Genomic DNA, 20,964 nt, shown 5'->3' on the forward strand with positions numbered 1-20,964 from the left:
TGAAGCTCATCCTGACCATTCTTTTTTTTTTTTTTAAAGATTTATTTATTATATGTAAGTACACTGTAGCTGTCTTCAGACACTCCAGAAGAGGGAGTCAGATCTCGTTACAGATGGTTGTGAGCCACCATGTGGTTGCTGGGATTTGAACTCCGGACCTTCGGAAGAACAGTCGGGTGCTCTTACCCACTGAGCCATCTCACCAGCCCCCTGACCATTCTTAGAATGACTCAGTATATTGCTTTATCATTGGCTGATCTATATAGTGACTATCTAAAAAAAGGAAACAATCAAGCAAACCAGCAACACACACATGTACACAAAATGTTTGAATTGTAATGAATTAAAGATAATGCCAAAGTCGTAAGCTTTTGTGCAAAATAAATTCCTGATTCCTTTTGATTCTCTATCAATGAGTGTGCTTACCATTCTCAAACATGGGCCTGTAAGGATCAAAAACTACGAGTCCTGGTTGGTCTTTCAGACAACTGGAGTTCAGCTCTAGACAAGCACCTGGTAGCTGACAACCATCTATACAACGTTCTGATGCCTTTTTCTATCATACAAGGATACATGCAAATAAAAGAGGAATATACATTAAATCCATACAGAAATAAATATTGCAGAGTGACAAACTACTAATTTCTTCTCACTCACCCATGGTGAAAGAGTTCAAACTCTGGAGCTCAGAGCATCTTACAATATTGCTCACCAATGGAGCTCAAAGGATATGCCTAAAACTCCACATGCTCTCTTCACAGAGACACAAGTGCTAATGAACAACATCACCATTTTAATTAATTGGGCCATTTTTTATTCCCTTGTGAAATTGAGTCCTTTTTTTATTTAAAGACTTCTTCAGCTGGTGGAATAGCTACATGTGTATTATGTGGATTTGTGCATGTGAAAGGTGGGATCCACAGAGGACAGAAAGGAGGGTCCTAGCACCTGAAGCTTGAGTTCCATTTGACAGCCACCTGGTTATTAGCTCTGAAACAGAACTTTCGTTATCTGCAAAAGCAGCATGTGCTCTTCACCAGTGAAGAGTCTCTCTCAATCTACATGTTGTTTGTTTTAAGAATATGAAAGCATGTTAATTGTGGGAAAATATCAGGTGAGTTCACTGGTCTTAAGGAACAAGGTCAGGGAATTGGACATTCAGACAGGGAGAAAGGGTGTGAGGGAAGACAGAAAGAACGAGTCTGAGAGAGTTATGTTCTTTATTTTTTTTCTTCCTCTGTACTTTAGGCCAGCCTAGAAGTTCATATATTTCCCACCATAGCTGATAACTTTATCCACTTTCCCAAGATTGTGAATTTTGACATGCCTGGCCTCAATGTGTACTTTTTTACTTCTTTCCAGAGGGTGATTTTTGTAGTCTTTTAATTTAGATGCTTTATTCAATTCAGACAATAACAATGATGTTTAAACAAAGAAATCATGTTCTAAGATTTCAATAAATACAGAGTAACAAATTATTTTATTGATAGTTTACAGAAAAGGGGTATAATGACTAGGCTGAGTGAGATTTTTTTCTCTGTTCTTTTTATTACAAATGAAGATGGAAAATACAATTTTTTTTGGTAAGACATGTGTCCCAAACCTTATTTTTATTCCAATCCAGAATGTTCCCATTTTACTGCCAGCAATGACAAAGGTTGGCCACCTGGTCAAAGACCCAGCGCTCCCCACATGTGTGGCAGATATCTGTAGCAAAGGAGCTGTTCTTGGGCTGCCTTATTGCTCTCAGTGTATCCATGAGATCCTGACAAACTTGGGCAAATCTTTCTACAGAGACTTGAGCAAATTCATCATAGCACTCCAGAGGGGCAGGGTATTGTTCCACATTCATCTTGCTCCAGTTGGCTGTGTGCTGCAAAAGGTCCTTCGGGAAGGGCATGGAGAATTCATTGTTGTAGAAGTTGATATTGGAGATCTGAGAGCATTGTTTGAATGCAGGTAGGAGGACACTGAGCTGGGAGTCCTTCATTCTACACCCCTGCAAATCCAGAGTCTCAAGAATGCCTGCCACTTTCATGAGGAGACCCCTCAGAGGCATAAGATCCAAATCCAGTAAGACCACACCTCTCAATTCCAGATGTTTTAGCTGAAAGAGGCTCTGACAGCAGGCAAAGGAATCCAAATCTCTCTGTGAAACCAGGGAGTAAGTAATGGAGAGGGTCTTCAAGGGTGTCATCAAGCACCTAGAGGTAAAGGAGACAGATGGTTAATTCTGGCAAATGGCATTGGAGAGGTTTGGCAGGGATATTCAGAGTGGTAGAAGGACTCAGGTGCCCCAAGATTAGTTTTACTAAGTCATTAAGGATATCATCTATGATGCTTCCTGTTGGAAAATGCTCAGTCATGTCAACCTCATAATTTATCTCCTGGCCTCACTCTAAACCTGAGAACCAGTTCATCCCCTAATCCCAGATAGCACACAGAAGAAATTCCATCCCAATAGAATTCTGACAGGATCTCAATATTTGCTGTGTGTTCACTGAATCTGCATTCTATCATTCCCTCTGCAGTCATGCTTGCTCTCATTTACAGCCCAAGCTCTACATCCTGTCCCATGTATTCAGCACTACTGTGTTCAAAATATTTAACCCATGGGAACTGGGTGATGATAGAAGGCTATTCTAACAGATCTGAGCATATAGCTCCTGTTTACCCTGTACTTGTGAGTCCCCTGACTTCTCACTACACACTTCCATTCCTCTTCAGTTTCCATTTGATTGGGCGGCCATGATTCTAGGAAGAAATACAACTGATCCTTTCTAGATCTGACCTACTCTTTACCTCAAATCACTTTCCTACTTCATGAGTGCTCATTTGAGACACTGATTTACCTTGTAAAAATTCCCTTGTATAACTGAGTATTCATGGAAACAAGACATAACTTCCAGTCTTTGGAGTCTCTAAATATTTGTTCCTAGTGACTGGTTGGCATCATGTCCCCATAACCCTTAAGAAAAGAGAGACAGATTTGCTCTGATAGCTGAACCAGCTCTCCATCATGGCTTACCCTAGGACCTGATTCATCTGGGATCTGAGAAAATGGACACAGAACATGAAAAGATGCTGCAGACAGTTGAATTTGGAGAACTGAGAAGCAAACTTGTTGATACACTTGACTTCGGTGACTCTTGTTCTATTGGGTAAATGGAAGTCGATTTTGTGGAGGGGTGCCAGGAAGACTTTGTGAAGATTTCTCATCTGCCCAAAATAGGGGGCAAAACGTGTCAACTCTAACAGAGTCCATTCAGTATTTAGTTCTAACTCCATGATGTGCTCTGGATCAAAAACGTGGAAGATATGTCTGAGAGCTTTTACTGGCAGAGTCCAGATTTTCATCTTTGTACAGCAGAAATATAGGGAGCCCTTTCTCTCCTGGGCCCACTTCAAGAACCATGTTTGTGCTTCATCAAGGCAGGACCTGATGCACAGGTCAACTGTGACCTTCAGACGCTGCCTCAGTGCATATCTGGGACGGACCTGCAGGGCTTTCTTTTCATCCAAGATCTCTGCTGAATAGTCACTGTCTTCTGAATCAGTCCATATGTTCCAGAAGCTATGGTGCACATTCCTCAGGTCGAGAAACTGTAGTTTTTTCCTCCTGCAGGTGAAACATAAGTATGATGGCAGACCCTGAATTAGCTTTTACTACATATATCTAAACTCGTCTATCTTCCGTGCTAAAGTGTACATTTTTTTTCAGGACCTGATATCCAAGTTGGACTTAGGCTTGCTACTGAAGCTTTCCTGTGCTTCTGTACACATGAATACTTTTCTTTCAATAAGGTACACTTTACTTCTCCTTACTTACATTATTAGTTCTTGTGGGAATGTCAGGGATAGGCTCATTCCACTGTGAGGCCACATTTACTCTAGTCCATATTCAAGGCTAATCCATATCGAACTGTGCTCAGTACAAGTAAACAGTAGCTGTCAAGAACCCTGTATCCCTGCCTGATGATGCCATCAGAAGCATCTGATCCATTTATGACAGATCTAATCTCCCTGACAATGTCTAATGTGTACTCCTTCTGCTCCCTTCTACAGGACTTGGAAATTGCTTACCTGGGGTGAAACCCTATGGTTCGACGAATGTCTACTCCATCTAGCACAGCCTGCAATGTTTCCAGGTCAGTAGTCCTCATCAATGCCCCCACAGGGAGACAGTGGAAAGGCCAGGCTATAACCAATGCCTTTATGAGCTTGATATATCTGCCATCAATGGCCTCCTTGAAAAGTGCTGGGAAGAGTCCATGGGCCATCTCCTCCAGATCAGACATGCCTAGAGCCTGCTCTCTCACCAGAGTCTGAATTGCCAGCTTCTGGAGTGTGGGTGGGGTATGAACATTCATCTTCTTAAGGTCTCCAATCAGAAGGATCCTGGGGAAGGAGTCAGAAATGCATATACGTTTAAGAGAATATTTATAAAACTTCCTCACCATCACATCAACCACTAAGCTTCTGAGTTACTGCTCATGCAATGGTAGAGACATCAATTTACCTCTTCATCCTAAGACATCATAGAAAGACAGTCGCCCACACTGTCATCATGGCAGCCTCTCTATCACCCAAATGGGTATATAATTTTTGGATCAAAAATTTTGTATGTGACACACTCTTTAAAAAAAGAAAGAATGAAAGTAATATTGAATTGGCAAGACTCACAGGACTTAATGTGGATGGCTCAAGACAACATGTGCAGCACAAGCGAGATAGAACCTTAAGAGACCAGCCTCAGTGGATAGGCATGTTCCCCACGTGAGGGAAGGGCCCAGTCACCCATCTCAAAATTTTTAACTTAGAATTGTTCCCATCTAAAGAAAAACTTGGACAAAAAATGAATCAGAGATTGAAGGAAAGACCATCCAGAGACTGCCTACCCTGGGATCCATCCCATCAGCAGACACTAATCCCCGACACTATAGTTGGTGCCAAGATGTGCTTACAGATAAGAGCCTGGTATAGCTGTTCTCTGAGAGGCTGTGCCAGCATGTAAGACAATTGCAGACACTTATAGGCAACCATTGGACTGAGCCAGGGGAACACAATGGAAGGCTTAGGGAAGAACAGAAGAGGTGAAAGAGATTAAAACCCCATAGGAATAACATCAATATCCACTAACTTGACCCCTCAGAGCTCTGACGGATGAAACCATCACCCAAAGTTTGTACACGGGTGCATCCACGGCTCTGGATAAATATGTAGCTGATGATTGAATTATCTGATATCCATGGGAAGGGAGATGCTTGGTCCTGTGGAGGCTTGTTGGGGACTGGGTGTGTGTGTAAGGGAGTATTGTCTTAGAGTCAAAGTGGATAGATGATGGTCAGGGGCTGCCAAAGAAAAGACTGGGAAAAAGAACAACAATTCAAATGTAATTAAAAAATCAACAAAAAAAAAGGAAAAAGAAAAAAGAAAAAAAAATCCCAAAACAAAAATGCAACACACAACAATCATGGAAGCAGTAAACACACACACACACACACACACACACACACACACACAACACCCTGTGTCTTGGATCAATATTGATCCACTAAGCATGATGATGACAATGGGTTCCTATAATTTTCAGGGTTTTCTAGGTCCCAAATACAGACCATATCAAAAAAATCAAAGCTGTGTGAAAGCGATATAAAGCAAAGCCTAATGTAAGACATTGAGTGAGACATTAAGACACTCCAAGTGTAACTCCAGCTATTGTGAGTTAAAGGTGTTCAAAGACACATGGTCCCCTGGTCTCCAGGTGAGCCAGTGACTCACAAAAACAAGCACAAACATTTGAGTGAATGGAAATGTGAGGGAACACACTAGTAATGTTAATACTGAGGAGTCTTATGAGTCAAAAGGTTATTGCTTTTCACCCTACCCAATGCCACATGGCCATTTGTAGGACAACTTAAACAAAATAGAAAATCAACCATAATAATGAAATCACCTGGTTAACATATACGTTTGTGATGAAGCTAAAACTTCATTTGAAATTAAATCCCAGGTGTTCAATGTATTCCTCTAAGAAGAAAAAATTAACATGTTTTGTCCTAACTTGGAGTCTAAATGTCTCTACATCAAACCGCATGACCCAGGGGAATATCATTACCTACTAGTTCTGAACACTGTAGACAGGTCTCTGAGTGCTGGTCAAACAAGACAGTTATTCAGGCTGCAGTTCTCTGAATGTGTTCTCTGGCTCCAGTGAAGCCTTTATATACCTCTCTGCTCACCACTCCCTTTTGTAGCCACACCCACCAATCCCAAACTGGAATTGGAGTAAATGATTAAACTCCACCCTTTTAATCGTATTTGTAACATGCAACCTTTTCAGTGATTGAATCGGAGCTCTCAACCTCATTTCACAGCTCATGTGGGGAGGTTATGGAACAAGAGGAACACATCTCTATTGTTGAAGAGAGTCCAAACTTGCACAACCACTTGTAAGATCAATCTGGCAGTTTCTCAAATAACTGAGATTCAATCTACCTTGTAGACCCAGCTTTACCACTCACAGACAGAAAGCCAAAGAGGACCCACAATGCCACAAAGATACTTGCTTGACTATGTTCATAGTAGCCATCGTTCTACTGAAGATACCTTAAGGCCTTCTAAAACACAGCAGAACTGATGCACATATGAATTTAGAGAGCTTGAAGCAGCGGGCACAGGGCATGCACAGATTCTACCTCATGACAGTATTGAGAGAAGCTCCCATTCCGAACCCAGAAGCTGTCTCCAATCTATAAAGTAAAGTCTTCCAAATGAAACACTAAACTTGTTAAATGGAATTTTTTTTTTTTTTTTGGTTTTTTGAGTCAGGGTTTTTCTGTGTAGGCCAGGCTGTCCTGGAATTCACTTTGTAGACCAGGCTGGCCTTGAACTCAGAAATCTGCCTGCCTCTGCCTCCCAAATGCTGGTATTAAAGATGTGCACCACCACTGCCTGGAGTTAAATGGAAATTTTCTGTTGAATGCAAATCCTACTCTTAAAAGAAGACTAATTAACCAGTTGTAGGAGGGAAACAAAACAAACTCAAAGACAATTTAGCAGATCTGAGTGTTAGAAAGTTGTGTTATACACTTTTGTTTATTTATATTGTTCTGCTTTTAGATTATAAATTCTTTCTGTTTTTCTGGGATTTCTGTGTTTTTGAATGTATTCTGTATTTCTTTGGGATTTTTTTTGCTGTTGTTGTTGATGATTCTACTTTATATTTTTGATGGGTTGGCTCTCTTTTTCTGTTGGCTTATTTATATTGTCCTGTTCCAAGTTGTGTGTTTTTCTTTTCTTTTGATTTTCTGTTGCTCTTTTGGTTTATTTGTTCATTTCTCTGTTTGTTTTTCAAGCAGGGTCTCATTGTATGTTAAACTGTTCTGTAACTCACTTGCTAGGCCAGGCTGGAGGTGGTCCTGCCTCTTCCTCCCCTGTCCTGGCAGTACACTTGTGTTCTGCCACACATGTTTCTGGATTCTTTAAGTGCCTGTTTCTTTTCTCAGGAGAGATACAAAGGGTGTGGATTGAGATGGAAAATAATGTGGGAATGACCTCAGAGGAGTTGGGGGAGTTGAAACCATAATCATAACACGATGTATGAAAAAAAAATATTTCAGTAAGGGAGACGCAAAGAAAAGGGGAGGGAGATATGACTGAGTAGTTAGAGCACTGGCTTCTCTAACAGATACCTCAGGTACATATCCTAGCTTTTGTGTGTCAGCTCCTGTGTTTTTGTCCCCCATGCTCCTAACTCCTGAACCATCTCTTTATCCCATATCTGATTAACATGAAGGAGTGCCAGCTTAGCACATTGTCTACAGATAATGCCACTGAGATAGGAACTAGACAGGTTGAAGGCTCATACTACACAAAGAGGCAGAGATAGTATCTTCTTTAATTTGCGTGTAGACAGGGTTATAAATGAGGACTATTTCACCTAGGCAGCCATAACGAATAGCATGGGGGTTCATTACAGGAAAGGATCTCAGTATCCAGACTTGATAAGTGAGGTAGTACAGTTTTGGAAGCTTGAAAATTGGGAGCTATAGAACTCTTGATCATGAGAGAACCCACAACATGGAGAAGGCCAGTGGCTCCTTGAATGAGACCCAATCTTGAGGAAAGTGCCTCAAGAGAAGTTGTTCCAAGACTTGTAGCTAGCAAGCCTTTTCGTTGTGTACACTGGACTGGAAGGAAACTGATCTATATTCTGTACTTTCATAGGAACCAGTGTCATTGATGCTCTCCCCCTGGAAGAAGTGATTCTGGAATGACCCCTGAGGTTACTCTGTAGGCACATCTGGTAGAGATTTTCAAGATATGCAAAGGTTGAGGATCAAGGCTAGATGTGACCATTGTCCTGTGACAGCCACATTTCTGGGGAAAATCAATGGGAGAGGCCAAGATCATCAGTTCCTTTGGATTTTGAGTCTGTAGTCTCTGGATTTTGCCTGTTAAATTCAACTGTCAGTCAAGGAAGAAAATGGTTGCTCATAGCTTTGGGCAACAAACAGGTGTTGGTGTGACCCTCACAATGTTCCTTCCCAGGTCCTACTGGTGTGGCTCAGAGGTGAAAAAGAAAGGAATTGTGTGTGCTAGGAAGATGTGAATGGCTAAATACTATAGGCACGGTTGTTGAAGCATCTGCTATATCTGCATAGGTGATAGAGAGCACCAAGCTACCAGAATAAAAGCTCTGGGCACCTGAATAGCAAGGGGGTTAGAAGTTTCATGGCCAAACAGAGAATAGTGCTTAGTAACAGGATCTCAGCCACAGTCAGGTCCAGAGGAAACCCTCAAACAAAGACAGATGTAAAAAATACCCCCCAAAACCCCCACAAACAAACAAGAAACACACCAGATCAAGAAAAACTTTGAGACTTTCCATTCTTCTACTCTGATGAGCATGGAACAGAAGGTCAACCTCACCAGGACAGGGCTCCTTGAACCTTGGTGCAACAATACTACCCAAACAACAGATTCTACTGTGCATGAAATTCCCCAAGGACAGCCTGGACAAGCTGCTCAGAGGAACACAGGTCAATTTCAGAAAATCTCTAGAAAAAAACTTATTGCAATATAATATGATCAGGGATCTATTGTCTCCCATTGAGCACAAAGCCTGGACCTGAAGAAAGCTTTTGCCCACCATTGGGTATGTATACAAAGCCTCCATTCCAACTCTGATGTGTGACATTGTTTATACATGCTGAAAAAGTGTGTACACATCAGTGTCTGAGTTTGGTGACTGTAAATGGGATGGATCACCAGGTGAGCCAGTCTCTAGATGGTCGTTTATTCAGTCTCTACTCCACACTTTGAGTATGTATCTCCTTCCATGTTCCCCCCTTTTGTCCACCCCCTTTAAGATAGATAAAAGATCCACACTTTGGTCTTCCTTCTTCTTGAGTTCCATGTGGTTTGTTAATTTTATCTTGGCTATTCTGAGCTTCTAGTCTTCTGGACTAATATCCACTTATCTGTATATACGCCCCAGTGTGGGGAAATGGCAGGGCCAGGAAGCAGGAGTGGGTGGATTGGTAAGCAGGGGGAGGGGGAGGGCATAGGGGAAGGATGTTTTTCACAGGGGAAACCAGGAAAGGGGCTAATATTTGAAAATGTAAATAAAGAAAATATCCAATGAAAAGGCGGGTCATTGTCTTTATCTCTAGACAGTGGTACCTGTGGCTCTTTCATTAAAAACTGTAGTGCCTATTAACTCAGCAAGGTCAATGCCCCTAGGCTCCGGAATTCCCTGGTCATGAGCCCCATCCAGCTCAAAGTCTCTTTTCTCTTGGTCCCATTTTACTCTGAAAATCTTTCTTTCTACTTTGGATTTCTTCTTTCTTTTCCAAGGAGATCTCATTAGCATTTTGGAGAAAGCCTTTTTTTCTTGACCCAAGGAGTTTTACTGCAGATATTTTAATTCATGAAGCCAGAACAAGAGGCTGAGCTGCCAATCAAACACCCAGCTCCCATTGTTGGTATTTGAATGGGAGACACAGAATTACATTATGTAGTTTGGGGGTCATCCTTCATCAGTTCACTGAAACTTGCACCACCACCCTTGATAGCTCTCCTGCTCTTCTGTACATGCTGACTGTCTTAGTTCATTTGTGAATTGGTGGATCAGCTAGGGAGTGTGCATGTAGAGTGGGTGGACTGTAAACTGAAGTGGTCTCTGTCAGTACAGCTGTGGGTACCACTACTGAACTCAGGCTTGACAGCAAGTGCCGTTCCCCTCTGAGCCATCTCACTGGCTCTTAAGCTCCCTTGAGGTTAATTTAAGAATTTTATTTTGTGTTTTGGGTACTTTTTTGTTTGGTTTTTGTCTCTCTGTCTGTTTGTTTGTTTGATTGATTTTTGACAGGGTTGGTCAGTTTACCCTTCTCTGGTTCTTTCTGAACTCAAGTTGTATACTAGAGTAACCTTGACCTCAGAACTTCTCCTGCATCTACCTACCTAATCCTGGGTTTTAAGTCTGTACCTGCACCATCTGGGAAATTTCATCTTGTTTGTGTGTTTGTTTTGTTGTTTTTAGACAGGGTCTCTTTGTTTAAGAGCCCTAAATGTCCCATAAGCCACTCTGAGGAGCAGTCTGGCCTCGAAATCAAAGATGCTCCTGCCTCTTACTGTAGTGCTGGGATTTATGCCCTGTGCCACCCTGCCCAGCTCTGGTTTAATTTTGTGAAAGATCCTCACTCCATAGATTTCACTGGTTGGGGTTTAGTTATTAAGATAAGGGTAGCTCTGAACTCCCTGAATCAGTCAAACTTTGACTCCTGAGGGGAGGGAATCAATGTGTATGCTGCCATTCTCAGTATAAATATATTGTTTTAGTAAGATTTGTTCTATGTGTAGGGGTGCTTTGCCTACAACTATGAATGGGCAGCCCTCTCATGGCTGCTCCCCTAGAAGGTCAGAACGCAGTTTCACAACTGCTGGAACTGGAGTCACAGATCATTTCAAGCCACCATGTAGATGATAGGAATAGAAGGTTGACAGGTGTTCCTTCTTTCTAAGCCAAGTCTCCAACCCAAGACCCACATCCCTGAGGAATGTTGTTGGGCTGATCCAACTTGTCATAATCTAAGTTGCCTGAGCAGCCAAGGGCACCATCTCCCTCACACCTTCTTGTTCATGTTTGCCTTTGTCCATTTAGAAAGCAGGTCTTTTAGGGATCAGACTATACTTCAGCTTACAGTTTGGCTGAAGATGACATTCAAATGAGCCTCCTACCTCCCACTTCCAATTTTGAGCTTACCAGCATGCCCCATCTTGTCTGTTGCACAGAGAGTTTTAGAGAGGAATCCTTGAATGCTGGGTAGCTCCCTACCGAGTACACACACAACACCCTGGCCACTATAGTAATGGAATCAAGCCTTGCTCCTACCCTACCTTTTGCGTGGCTGCTGCTGCAGTTTACTGACAGAGCATCCACTCCTGCCCTTCAGCTCCAGTACCTATTCCTAACTCTGACTCTGTATTCTGTCCCAAATCCAGCTAAAAAGAATACCTTTGAATTATGGTATGTCTCTGATCAATAACAGATTAAACCCTTAGCTGATGAAAACTAAAAATGACTCTGGTCCCATGAATGAAATCCAACCAGATGTGTTTATTCATAACAGTAATCCTAGCAATAAGAAGGATTCTGAGGCAGAAGAATTTCTAGAATTAGACTTCTAAAACACCCTTGGCTTCTGAGCATGACAAGATCCCTGGAACAAATTGAAAACTAAGTAAACCTTAAGTAAATGAAAGAACAAATCAAAAAACTTGATGTTATATGGTTAATTAACAAGTGGAATGTTCATATTTATCCATGAAACTTTGGGGGGGGATGAGGAAGAGTGGAGAGTATGTGAATACAATTCCTTCTGATTTAACCGATGAAATGATTAGATCTTTGATCTGGAATTTGAAGGGTGGAGATTAAACCAGGAAATCCAATTCCAGTTTTGGTTGGAGGGTGTGGCTAAAATAGGGAGGGGTTAGCACAGAGGTATATAAAGGCTCCAGTTGATCCAGAGAACACACTCAGAGACCTGCAGCCTGATAACTGCCTGGTGCAGCTGGGACTTGGAGACCTATCTGCAGTGCTCAACTGGTATGTACTGGTTTTTCCTTGGGTAATGCAGTTTGATGTAGAGAAGTTTAGAGTTCTTTAGAGGAACAGGTTAAAGACCTTGGGTTTCATTCCAATTGAATTTTTAGACTCATCACCGACATACTTCTGTAGCATCACTGATATATTTCTATAGCTTGCATAGTTCATTAGTGTGTTTCATATAATTTTTTGAGACAAGTATTCTGTATCTTGTTCAAACTCTCTTAGAACTGGCCATGTGGCTCCTGGGAAGCTGGAAAGCAGTTCATTCTGACTAAACTGTTCCTTCAGGTTTCTTCTTCACTGAATTTGTGTGTGTGTATGTGTGTGAGAGTGAGAGACAGGCTCTGGCTCACACTGTAGACCTGTACACCATGTATCTTTGATTTTCTTCAATGCCCAATTGCTCGAGTGAAACTTTTGAGTTATGCATATGTATTGTCTTAGGCTTTGCGTTTCATCTTTTCCACATAGCTTTCTTCTGTGTACATGATCTGCTTACCAGACCCAGGAAACCCTAAAAATTGTAGAAATGTACTGAAGTCATTCTGCTTACTGGGAATTAATATTGATCTGCATCACAAGGATTTATGTTTGTTTGTTTGGTTGGTTGGTCAGTCGGTTGGTTTTGTTTGATTTTCGAATTTTTTTTTTATTATTTTATGTAAGTACACTGTAGCTGTCTTCAGACACACCAGAATAGGGAGTCAGATCTTGTTACGGACAGTTGTGAGCTACCATGTGGTTGCTGGGATTTGAACTCTGGACCTTCGGAATAGCAGTCGGGTGCTCTTACCCACTGAGCCATCTCACCAGCCCCTGGAATATTTTTTTAAGAATGTTTTTGAGATAGGGTAACACAAAAAGTATTTTGATTTGAAAATTATGTGCTCATTTGGTTTTTAGAAAGACCCCGGTTGTGGGAGTCTGTCTTTCCACCACCAGTTTAGGTTGAAGAGGTAAATTGATTTCTCTGTCACTGTCAGAGTAGTAACTCTGAAGATTAGTGGTTGATGTAATGGTGAAGAAGTTTTACAAACTTTGTCTTGAAAGTATATTTTTTTCTGAATCCTTCCCAAGGAGCCTTCTGACTGGAGACCGAAGAGGATGACTGTTCAGACTCCGTCCACTCTCCAGAATCTGGCATTGCAGGCTCTGCTGAGAGATGAGGCTTTGGCCTTGTTCTGTCTGGAGGAGGTGCCTTTTCTGCTCTTCCCAGCTCTGTTCAAGGAGGCCTTTGCTGGCAGACTTAAGAAGCTCATGAAGGCAATCGTGGCAGCCTGGACTTTTCCCTGTCTCCCTGTGGGGGCTTTGATGAAGTCACCTAACTTGGAGACCTTGCAGGCTGTGCTAGATGGAATAGACATGCAACTGACAAGAGAATCTCACCCCAGGTGCGTAATAATCAAGTTGTCTTTCAGGGATCATTTGGGTACACAGAGATTGTGGGTTCAGGGAGAATGGCTTCCGATGGGATCATCAGACAGTGGTGCAGGAACCTTGAAGCTATTGTCTTCTTGGACTAAGGACAGTTGTAACTGACAGTTGTCAGTGGATTACAGCTTACTCTAAGTAGCCTCTAGAATGAGCTTATTCCTGGTTTTCCCACAACCACTATTAATGGGACTAAGGAGAAATAAAGAGTACCTTAGTGGAAGGAAAGTGGTCAGGTCTACACATGCAGCTCAGGGAAAGATTCTGTAGCATGCTTGTGTGCACATTGCACTCTCTTTAAAGAAATTATACCTTACCAAAGTGGGGGAGACTTGAGTTTAGAGTCAGGTAGTCAAAGCTGACTGTGGGTAGTCACGTCTGCTGACATTTGACATGTTTCACTCCCGACAGGGGAAAACTTCAGGTTCTGGACCTGAGGAATGTGCACCATGCCTTCTGGGACATATGGGCTGGTGCAGAGGATGGTAGCTGTTCTTCAGAGTCCTTGAATGAGAAGCCTACAGTAGTGAAGGTCCTTCGCAGATATGCACGGAGGAAGCAGCTGAAAGTGGTAGCAGACCTGTGCCTCAGGCCCCGCCGTGATGAAACACAAGCATACTTCTTGAAGTGGGCCCAGCAGAGAAAGGACTCCCTACATTTGTGCTGTATAAACATGAAGATCTGGGCTATGCCCGTGGACTTTGTCTTAGAGATTTTGAATGTCTTTCATCCAGAGCACATCGAGGAATTCGAACTGAACACTGAGTGGAATGTGTTTAATCTGGCCCGTTTTGCTCCCTGCTTAGGGCAGATGAGAAATCTTCGCAAACTTCTCCTGGCACCCCTCTATAAGAATGTCTTCAAGATTGCCAATAGGACAGGAGACAGAGAAGATAAGTGTGTCAAGGATTTCGTTTCTATCTTCTCCAAATTCAATTGTCTCCAGCATCTCTCCATGCAAGGTGTCCACTTTCTCACAGACCACATGAGTCAGGTCTTCAGGTAAGCAAGGATGGAGATCTGGGTTACCTAGCAGAGAATTTTTTTTGTCCGTTTTAAGGATTATTCATGTACAATGCCTGACAGTCAGCCACCTGGAAAAATTTTTAGTGACCTTTTAGAATATGGCCGTTATGTGTATTGATTCAAAGTCTCAAATAATTACTCCTGAAGCAAAAGACTGAAGGGAGGTAAGGAGTAGCACAGATCTGATCAGAAGAGACTGTAATTCTTCTTGGAATCACAGCCAACAAAATGATCAGAAGTGCTGGCCAGTTGTGGCACATGCCTTTAATCTTAGGACTTGGGAGGCAGAGGCAGGTGGATTTCTGAGTTCGAGGCCAGCATGGTCTACAGAGTGAGTTCCAGGACAGCCCGGCTATACAGAGAAATCCTATCTAGAGAAAAGGAACAAAATAATCAAACAAACAAACAAACAAAATGATCAGAAGGGAACAGAGAGTTAAGGTTGTAGTTAGGAGCTGGGGGAGACCATCAAAGTGAGGAGGTTAGCTCTGTGCTAAGATCTGTGGGAACAGCCTAATATCTTCCCCTACTTTCCCATGGTTTTGAGCCCCAGTACTGTGGAGTACAAGGGATATGAGGGATTGTGTGGAACTGTAAGGGATAGCAAGAGTGACTGTTCAGAAACTTGGATGAAATGCAGCTTTAAATGAGCCCACATGTAATGTCCCTAGATCCTGTCAGGACTCTTTTGTCACAGAACTTCCTCTACGTGTCTTATGGGCAAAACTGGTTTTCTGTGTGGGACTGAAGCGAGCAGATTAAGTGTGGGTGACCTTGGGTCACCTGGTCCCTTCTACAACTGTGTAAACTGCATTCCACGCTCTCCATCACCACTTGCCAGAATTAACCATCTGGTCTCACTTATTCCTAGGTGCTTGATGACACCCTTGGAGTCCCTCTCCATCACTCACTACCAAATTTCACAGTCAGACTTGGATTCCTTCTCTTGCTGTCAGAGTCTCTTTCAGCTAAAACATCTGGAGATGAAAGGCATGGTCTTACAGATTTTGGATGTGATGCCTCTGAGAGGTCTCTTAGAGAAAGTGGCAAAAACTCTTGAGACTCTGAATTTGCAGGGATGTAAGCTGAAGGACTCTCAGCTCAATGCACTCCTACCTTCCTTCATACGATGCTCTCAGCTCACCAAGATCAACTTGTACAACAATGACTTCTCCATGCCCATCCTGAAGGACCTTTTACAGCAAACAGCCAACTGGAACAAGATGAATGTGGAACAGTACCCTGCCCCTCTGGAGTGTTATAATGAGTTGGGACATGTCTCTGTAGAAAGATTTGCCCAACTTTGTCAGGAACTCATGGATACACTAAGGGCAATAAGGCAGCCCAAGAGCCTCTCTTTTGCTACACGTATATGCCACAAATGTGGCGAGCCCTGTGTCTATGGTCAGGGGGGTAGACTTTGTTTTTGCTGGCGGTGAACATGGATTCAGAACTTCTGCATGTGAATAAATGACAGTCTTGAGACACATCTCTCATCTGGGGTGCTCAGAGACTGACTTCAGGCAATGTACAGATACTTGGAAAGGAAAGGATGTACAATAATTGGGATTTTGGAGGCTAAGCTTGACATGGGGAGCAGACTTGTGGACTGGCAAAGGCAACTTGGATGTTTTGAGTGGACTCTGCTGGGACAGATTAACTAGATCCTTTGTCATGGACTTGTAAACTTTTTGTTCTTCACTGTAATATATAATTGAATAAATAGAACATGGGTGCTTTTTTAGATGTTATTCCTGAACGTCTGAGTAGAATAATATATCTAACTTTAAGCATTTTGAGCAAATATCCTCTGGAGAGAGTCAAAATGAACACATGGATGCTAGCATGTCATGATTCAATATCTGGGGTAGGTGGATAAAGTTATCAGCTATGGTGGTTCACATATGGATATCTAGGTTGGCCGGTGGTAAAAAAATTTATAAACCCAATCTCTGTGTCTCTCACACTCCTTTTTCCTTCCTTCCTCTCACCCTGTGTCCCTGTCTGCCTGTCAACTTCACAGGCCTTGTTGCTTGGAACCTGTGAACCTGCTGGAAGTTTGCTCACAGAAAATTCCTTTCATGCTCTTCAGAAAAACAAACAAATCAACAAACAAAAGTTCATGAGCCCAAAAAGGCAATGAGCCATGTTTTAATAGTACATGTTGCTTTAGAAGAGGGAAGAATTTGATTTCAGAACTATCATCAGATGCCTCCAGCTGGAACTCAGGCTTCAGGTGTTAATCCCATTTCTTCAGAAATCTGTGGATCCTAGCATTTACAAGCACCATATGTACAATAAATCTGCATATACACAAAATTGAGAACATCTTAGAGAAAGTCACACCATTTCACACAGGTTTCAGAAAAATGAAGTAATTGATTAAAATGATATTGGTCAGTAGCAGTTCCCAGAGTTTTGTGTGCCTCCAATGGTATTCCCCTCTACCATAGTGTGAAGAGAATGTGTGAAGTTTCAGGTGTTTTCATTGAGCTTAATTGGGGACCAGTAGCCCAGTTTGTTCTGTTCTCTAGTTTGAAGCCTGCACCTTAGAAGTGTGAAAGAATACTAGTAGTTTGTCCTAGAACAATATCTGTCTATTTGACTGTCAGTCCTTTTTAAGACAGTGTTTGGGACCCTTATTATTGCTCAACAGTCCTATATGATGAGTTTCTCTCTAAAGAATCTACAATACACAAATACATTAACATGCACATACACACACCAAACAAATGAATAAAAAAATTGAGAATGAAAATTTCAAGGTAATTCCAAATATTTTCAGTATGTGAAATAAACTTTTGATTCATTGCTATTCTATACCTCCAAGTACTTTACCTATAGCAATTCGTGATATCCTTAGTTTACCCATGGTGGAAAGAGAAAGACCAGTAACTAGACTTGAGCTATGGTGGTAATTAGTCACTGAGCTGAACCATCAAGTTTGAAAATTTCAAATTATTTTCACAATATGTGAGATGGAGCCCCAAGACATCATCTATGCCAAGCAAGCATAGAACCACTGAGGTACATCTCAGGTTGATTTTGATCAACTCATCCAGTTGTTCATTTCTGTAAGATGCTTTACTTCCAGAGGGTTTTACTTTGTAGCCTATCCTGGCTGATAATTTTGTCTACCTAAGAGGGTTTGCAATCCCTCAGAAATATTTTTCTGGGGCCATTGATTCTTCAGATCATGTTGGGTTAAATTTACAAATCTCCTGCCTCATCTTCTCATACCAGTAAACATCATTTAAAACCAATGCCTGAAATGTCTTTATATGAGGAAAGAAAAATATTTGGTGTCATCTTGGGCCACATGCCTATCTTAGAGACAGCCTGTAGACATGAGATGGGTGCTTGCCCATTTGGTCAAGGTGTGGACACATGGAACCAGGTTAGTAGAGCACTCAGTGTCTGAGAGACCAGACAGTGACTTCATCCAGGGAATCAGTCTCTTTACTAGCTTCTTTGGGCTCTTTGTTGCTGTTGACACAGGCTGTCATGTATGAGCTGCCTCTGCAGTAAGACAGCTGTGTACTCCTGATACTCCTCCCTCTTCTTTCCATGTGAAGGCAAGAGGGCAATATATCAAGCCCAGTCTCCAGCAAGGTTTTCAATGGCCTTTGAATTTGGACCTCTCATTTCAATCAGTAACTTGCAGTATTAAAGGTGCGTTTTACTCTCCAATTTCTCCTTAAAAGAATCCAGTTCCATGTCAGGCGTGGTGGCACATGCCTTTAATCCCAGCACTCGGGAGGCAGAGGCAGGCAGATTTCTGAGTTTGAGGCCAGCCTGGTCTACAAAGTAAGTTCCAGTACAGCTAGGGCTATACAGAGAAACCCTGTCTCGAAAAACAAAACAAAAACAAACAAACAAAAAGAATGCAGTTCCACAGAAACTGATCTCACTGCTGGTTTGGTGGTCCACAGTTCCTGTCTCAGGATTCAGGGGTGGTAGCATCAGGGTAAATATTCAAGCTAGCCTTAGCTTCATAATTGGCTGCAGGCTAGGTTAGTCTATGTCAGACTGACTCAAAAATAAAGAAATATGTATGGAAAGTGGATTAGGGCATATCATTTCTAAGATATTGACCCAGAGCACCCATGCTCTGTGTGGGTGGAGAAGCACCCTTATAGAGGCAGGGGCAGGGGGAATGGGAAAGGAGGGTTCCAAAAGGGAGACCTGGAAAGGAAAAAAACTTTTGAAATGTAAACAAATAAAATATCCAAGAACAAAAAAAGAAACAAAATGCATGATATGAAGAATCAACAAAACCAAGAGCTGACTGAGAAAAATCAATAAAGTGGATAAACCCTTAGCCAAACTAACTAAAGGCCATAGAGAAAGAATCCAAATGAACAAAATAAGAAATGGAAAGGGAGACTTAGCTACAGAAACTGAGGACATCCAAAAATCATCATCATATCTTAGTACAAAAGAATTGTACTCTTAAAGTAGAGAAACATTGACAAGATCGAGGATGAAATTGCTTTTATGATATCTCTGTGAAGAGAGAACACTAGAGACCTTTGTCTCAGTCCCATCAGAAAAGCTTCAATCTTACACTAATACAATGTTTATATAAGCTACTCCCTTAAAGAACCAAAGTAAATTGAACTGAAGAACAAGAGACTGTTTCCCATAAGTTAGGAATGGCATTATCGGAAATGCTGTGGACAGTTTTCCTATCAGCTACAAATGCTTCCACAGTTATTTATAATTAAAGTGAAAATAGTTGTTTGGAAGAAAAAATATAAGTAAATATTTTTTATTTTATTATTGACATTTAACAAACAAAAAAAAGAAAAAAGAAAAAAAGAAAAACTACCTTGTTTGCTTACACATTGCTGATCTATTTCAAGCTGCTTAGTTACAAATGTAATTAGGTTCTTGGGAATAATAATTTTATTAATAATACTTAAAATATTGGCTCATGTGAAGGTGTTGGGAAACATATTTTCTCTTAGTATACTCATTGTAAACTTTCATTTAAACCATAGACTATAAGTACACTGTTATTTTTGTAATGTTTGGAAGATATAGCTGGGATATATAGGCTGTGGAAGAAAAAGAGTGTTGGAGCTTTGCTCCACCCATCAAATGTGTATGTATGTATATGTACAAAGTTGAAGGTTGTGAAGCTTACTTCATCCACCGTGTGTGTGTGTGTGTGTGTGTGTGAGAGAAAGAGAGAGAGAGAGAAAATATGTATGTAAATTATGTGTGTGTGTGTGTGTGTGTGTGTGAGAGAGAGAGAGAGAGAGAGAGAGAAATTATGTATGATCCATCAACACTTCTTGCCAGTCCCACTGAGTATTTTGCTGGCAACAGATTGCTTCTTGCCAACCCCATAGAATCAACCTTTGCTCCTTCAGAGAAAAGTCAGCTGGGTGATCAGCTACCAACTCTATGCACAGCCTCAGTTTGCCCTGGATGTCAAAGCTGGCCTTTGAAAAATGAAGATGTCAACATTTTACTTCAGGATTGCAAGCAAACTTTTCTTTCCTAGGCTCAATCCAAGAAGTATGTGCATCATTCATTTGTAAGTTTTCCAAAACAGAAGTCAGCAGTTATCACCTTCACAGTAGGATTTGGTACAGCTTCCTGCTCAGGCTCTTCTACCTACTTCTGGATCTTGGTCTCTCCTGAGCAGCTAGCACCAGCAATTCCAGTCCATGTATCCCAAACATCATGATGCTCATTCTGCATATGGGGTACTCAAAGTTTCCACCTCCTATGGGTAACAGGTGAAGTGTCAGTGGAAAAGAGACGACTTTCCATGGAGTCAGCTCCTCCTTTCTCCTATCTGGTCTAGGCAGTGTTTGGTTTTTCTCCTAGTGCTGAATGTCCACTAACAACCTAATGTTGTTAATGACTTTTTCTGAGCTGCCTCCATAGCCCTGTGAGTTTACTCCATTCTGTTACTCTTTAACTGGTACTACTACTACCTGTGGGAGAGTCAAGGGAAGGCTCTTTCCCTGTACCTACATCTTTACTATTAGTCCACTGTACACTGAACAGTATTTTCTCATCAGAGAACAACATCAGTCAAGGCATCTGCAATCTTGCTAGTGAAACTTCTGATCTACCTCTGTTCCCATCCTGCAAGATCCAGTCGATTACTTCCCCAAACCCCAGTGTCCCCCACTTGATGTTACATGGGCCATGCTTACCTGAGTTGAAATTCATGTGTAAATAGGACATATAATCCACCCAGCATACCTGAAATATTGCCTTCTCGAGCCTGTATATCAAGGCACCACAGGAAAGAAGATGGAAGGCCATGCTGACACCATAGCCTTCACAACCTTAGTGAATCTATCAGTGAAAGCCTCCTTGAACAGTGCTGGGAGAAGATCAATGAGCAATTTCTCCAGAGACAACCA

The 20,964-nt window shown here is 41.7% G+C and overlaps 2 protein-coding genes across 2 annotated transcripts; one reads left to right on the forward strand and one right to left on the reverse strand.

The window, feature by feature from the left end:
* Window positions 1–1,636: 1,636 nt before the first annotated feature.
* LOC108168681 (PRAME family member 8-like) lies at window positions 1,637–20,787 on the reverse strand. Its single transcript, XM_017318912.1, has 4 exons — window positions 20,752–20,787; window positions 4,084–4,398; window positions 3,029–3,619; window positions 1,637–2,204 (listed from the first exon to the last, which is right to left on the reverse strand). Exons 2-4 carry the CDS (start codon window positions 4,368–4,370, stop codon window positions 1,637–1,639), a joined length of 1,446 nt encoding a protein of 481 aa, XP_017174401.1. The 5' UTR covers window positions 4,371–4,398; window positions 20,752–20,787.
* On the forward strand, window positions 12,044–16,079 carry LOC100862192 (PRAME family member 8-like). Its single transcript, XM_003689145.4, has 4 exons — window positions 12,044–12,115; window positions 13,196–13,509; window positions 13,961–14,551; window positions 15,447–16,079. Exons 2-4 carry the CDS (start codon window positions 13,223–13,225, stop codon window positions 16,012–16,014), a joined length of 1,446 nt encoding a protein of 481 aa, XP_003689193.1. The 5' UTR covers window positions 12,044–12,115; window positions 13,196–13,222; the 3' UTR covers window positions 16,015–16,079.
* Window positions 20,788–20,964: the final 177 nt, after the last annotated feature.

Source organism: Mus musculus, assembly GCF_000001635.26.
Source record: "Mus musculus strain C57BL/6J chromosome 5 unlocalized genomic contig, GRCm38.p6 C57BL/6J MMCHR5_RANDOM_CTG2".
Lineage (NCBI taxonomy): Eukaryota > Metazoa > Chordata > Mammalia > Rodentia > Muridae > Mus > Mus musculus.

Bases quoted from the DNA above. Each gene is read 5' to 3' on its own strand.
- LOC108168681 (XM_017318912.1), bottom strand. From the start codon at position 4,370: ATGAATGTTCATACCCCACCCACACTCCAGAAGCTGGCAATTCAGACT. The intron at 3,620-4,083 runs GTAAGCAATTTC...TTTCACCTGCAG, and splicing joins ACCATAGGGTTTCACCCCAG to GAGGAAAAAACTACAGTTTC. The intron at 2,205-3,028 runs GTAAGCCATGAT...CTTTACCTCTAG, and splicing joins CAGATGAATCAGGTCCTAGG to GTGCTTGATGACACCCTTGA.
- LOC100862192 (XM_003689145.4), top strand. From the start codon at position 13,223: ATGACTGTTCAGACTCCGTCCACTCTCCAGAATCTGGCATTGCAGGCT. The intron at 13,510-13,960 runs GTGCGTAATAAT...CACTCCCGACAG, and splicing joins ACAAGAGAATCTCACCCCAG to GGGAAAACTTCAGGTTCTGG. The intron at 14,552-15,446 runs GTAAGCAAGGAT...ACTTATTCCTAG, and splicing joins CACATGAGTCAGGTCTTCAG to GTGCTTGATGACACCCTTGG.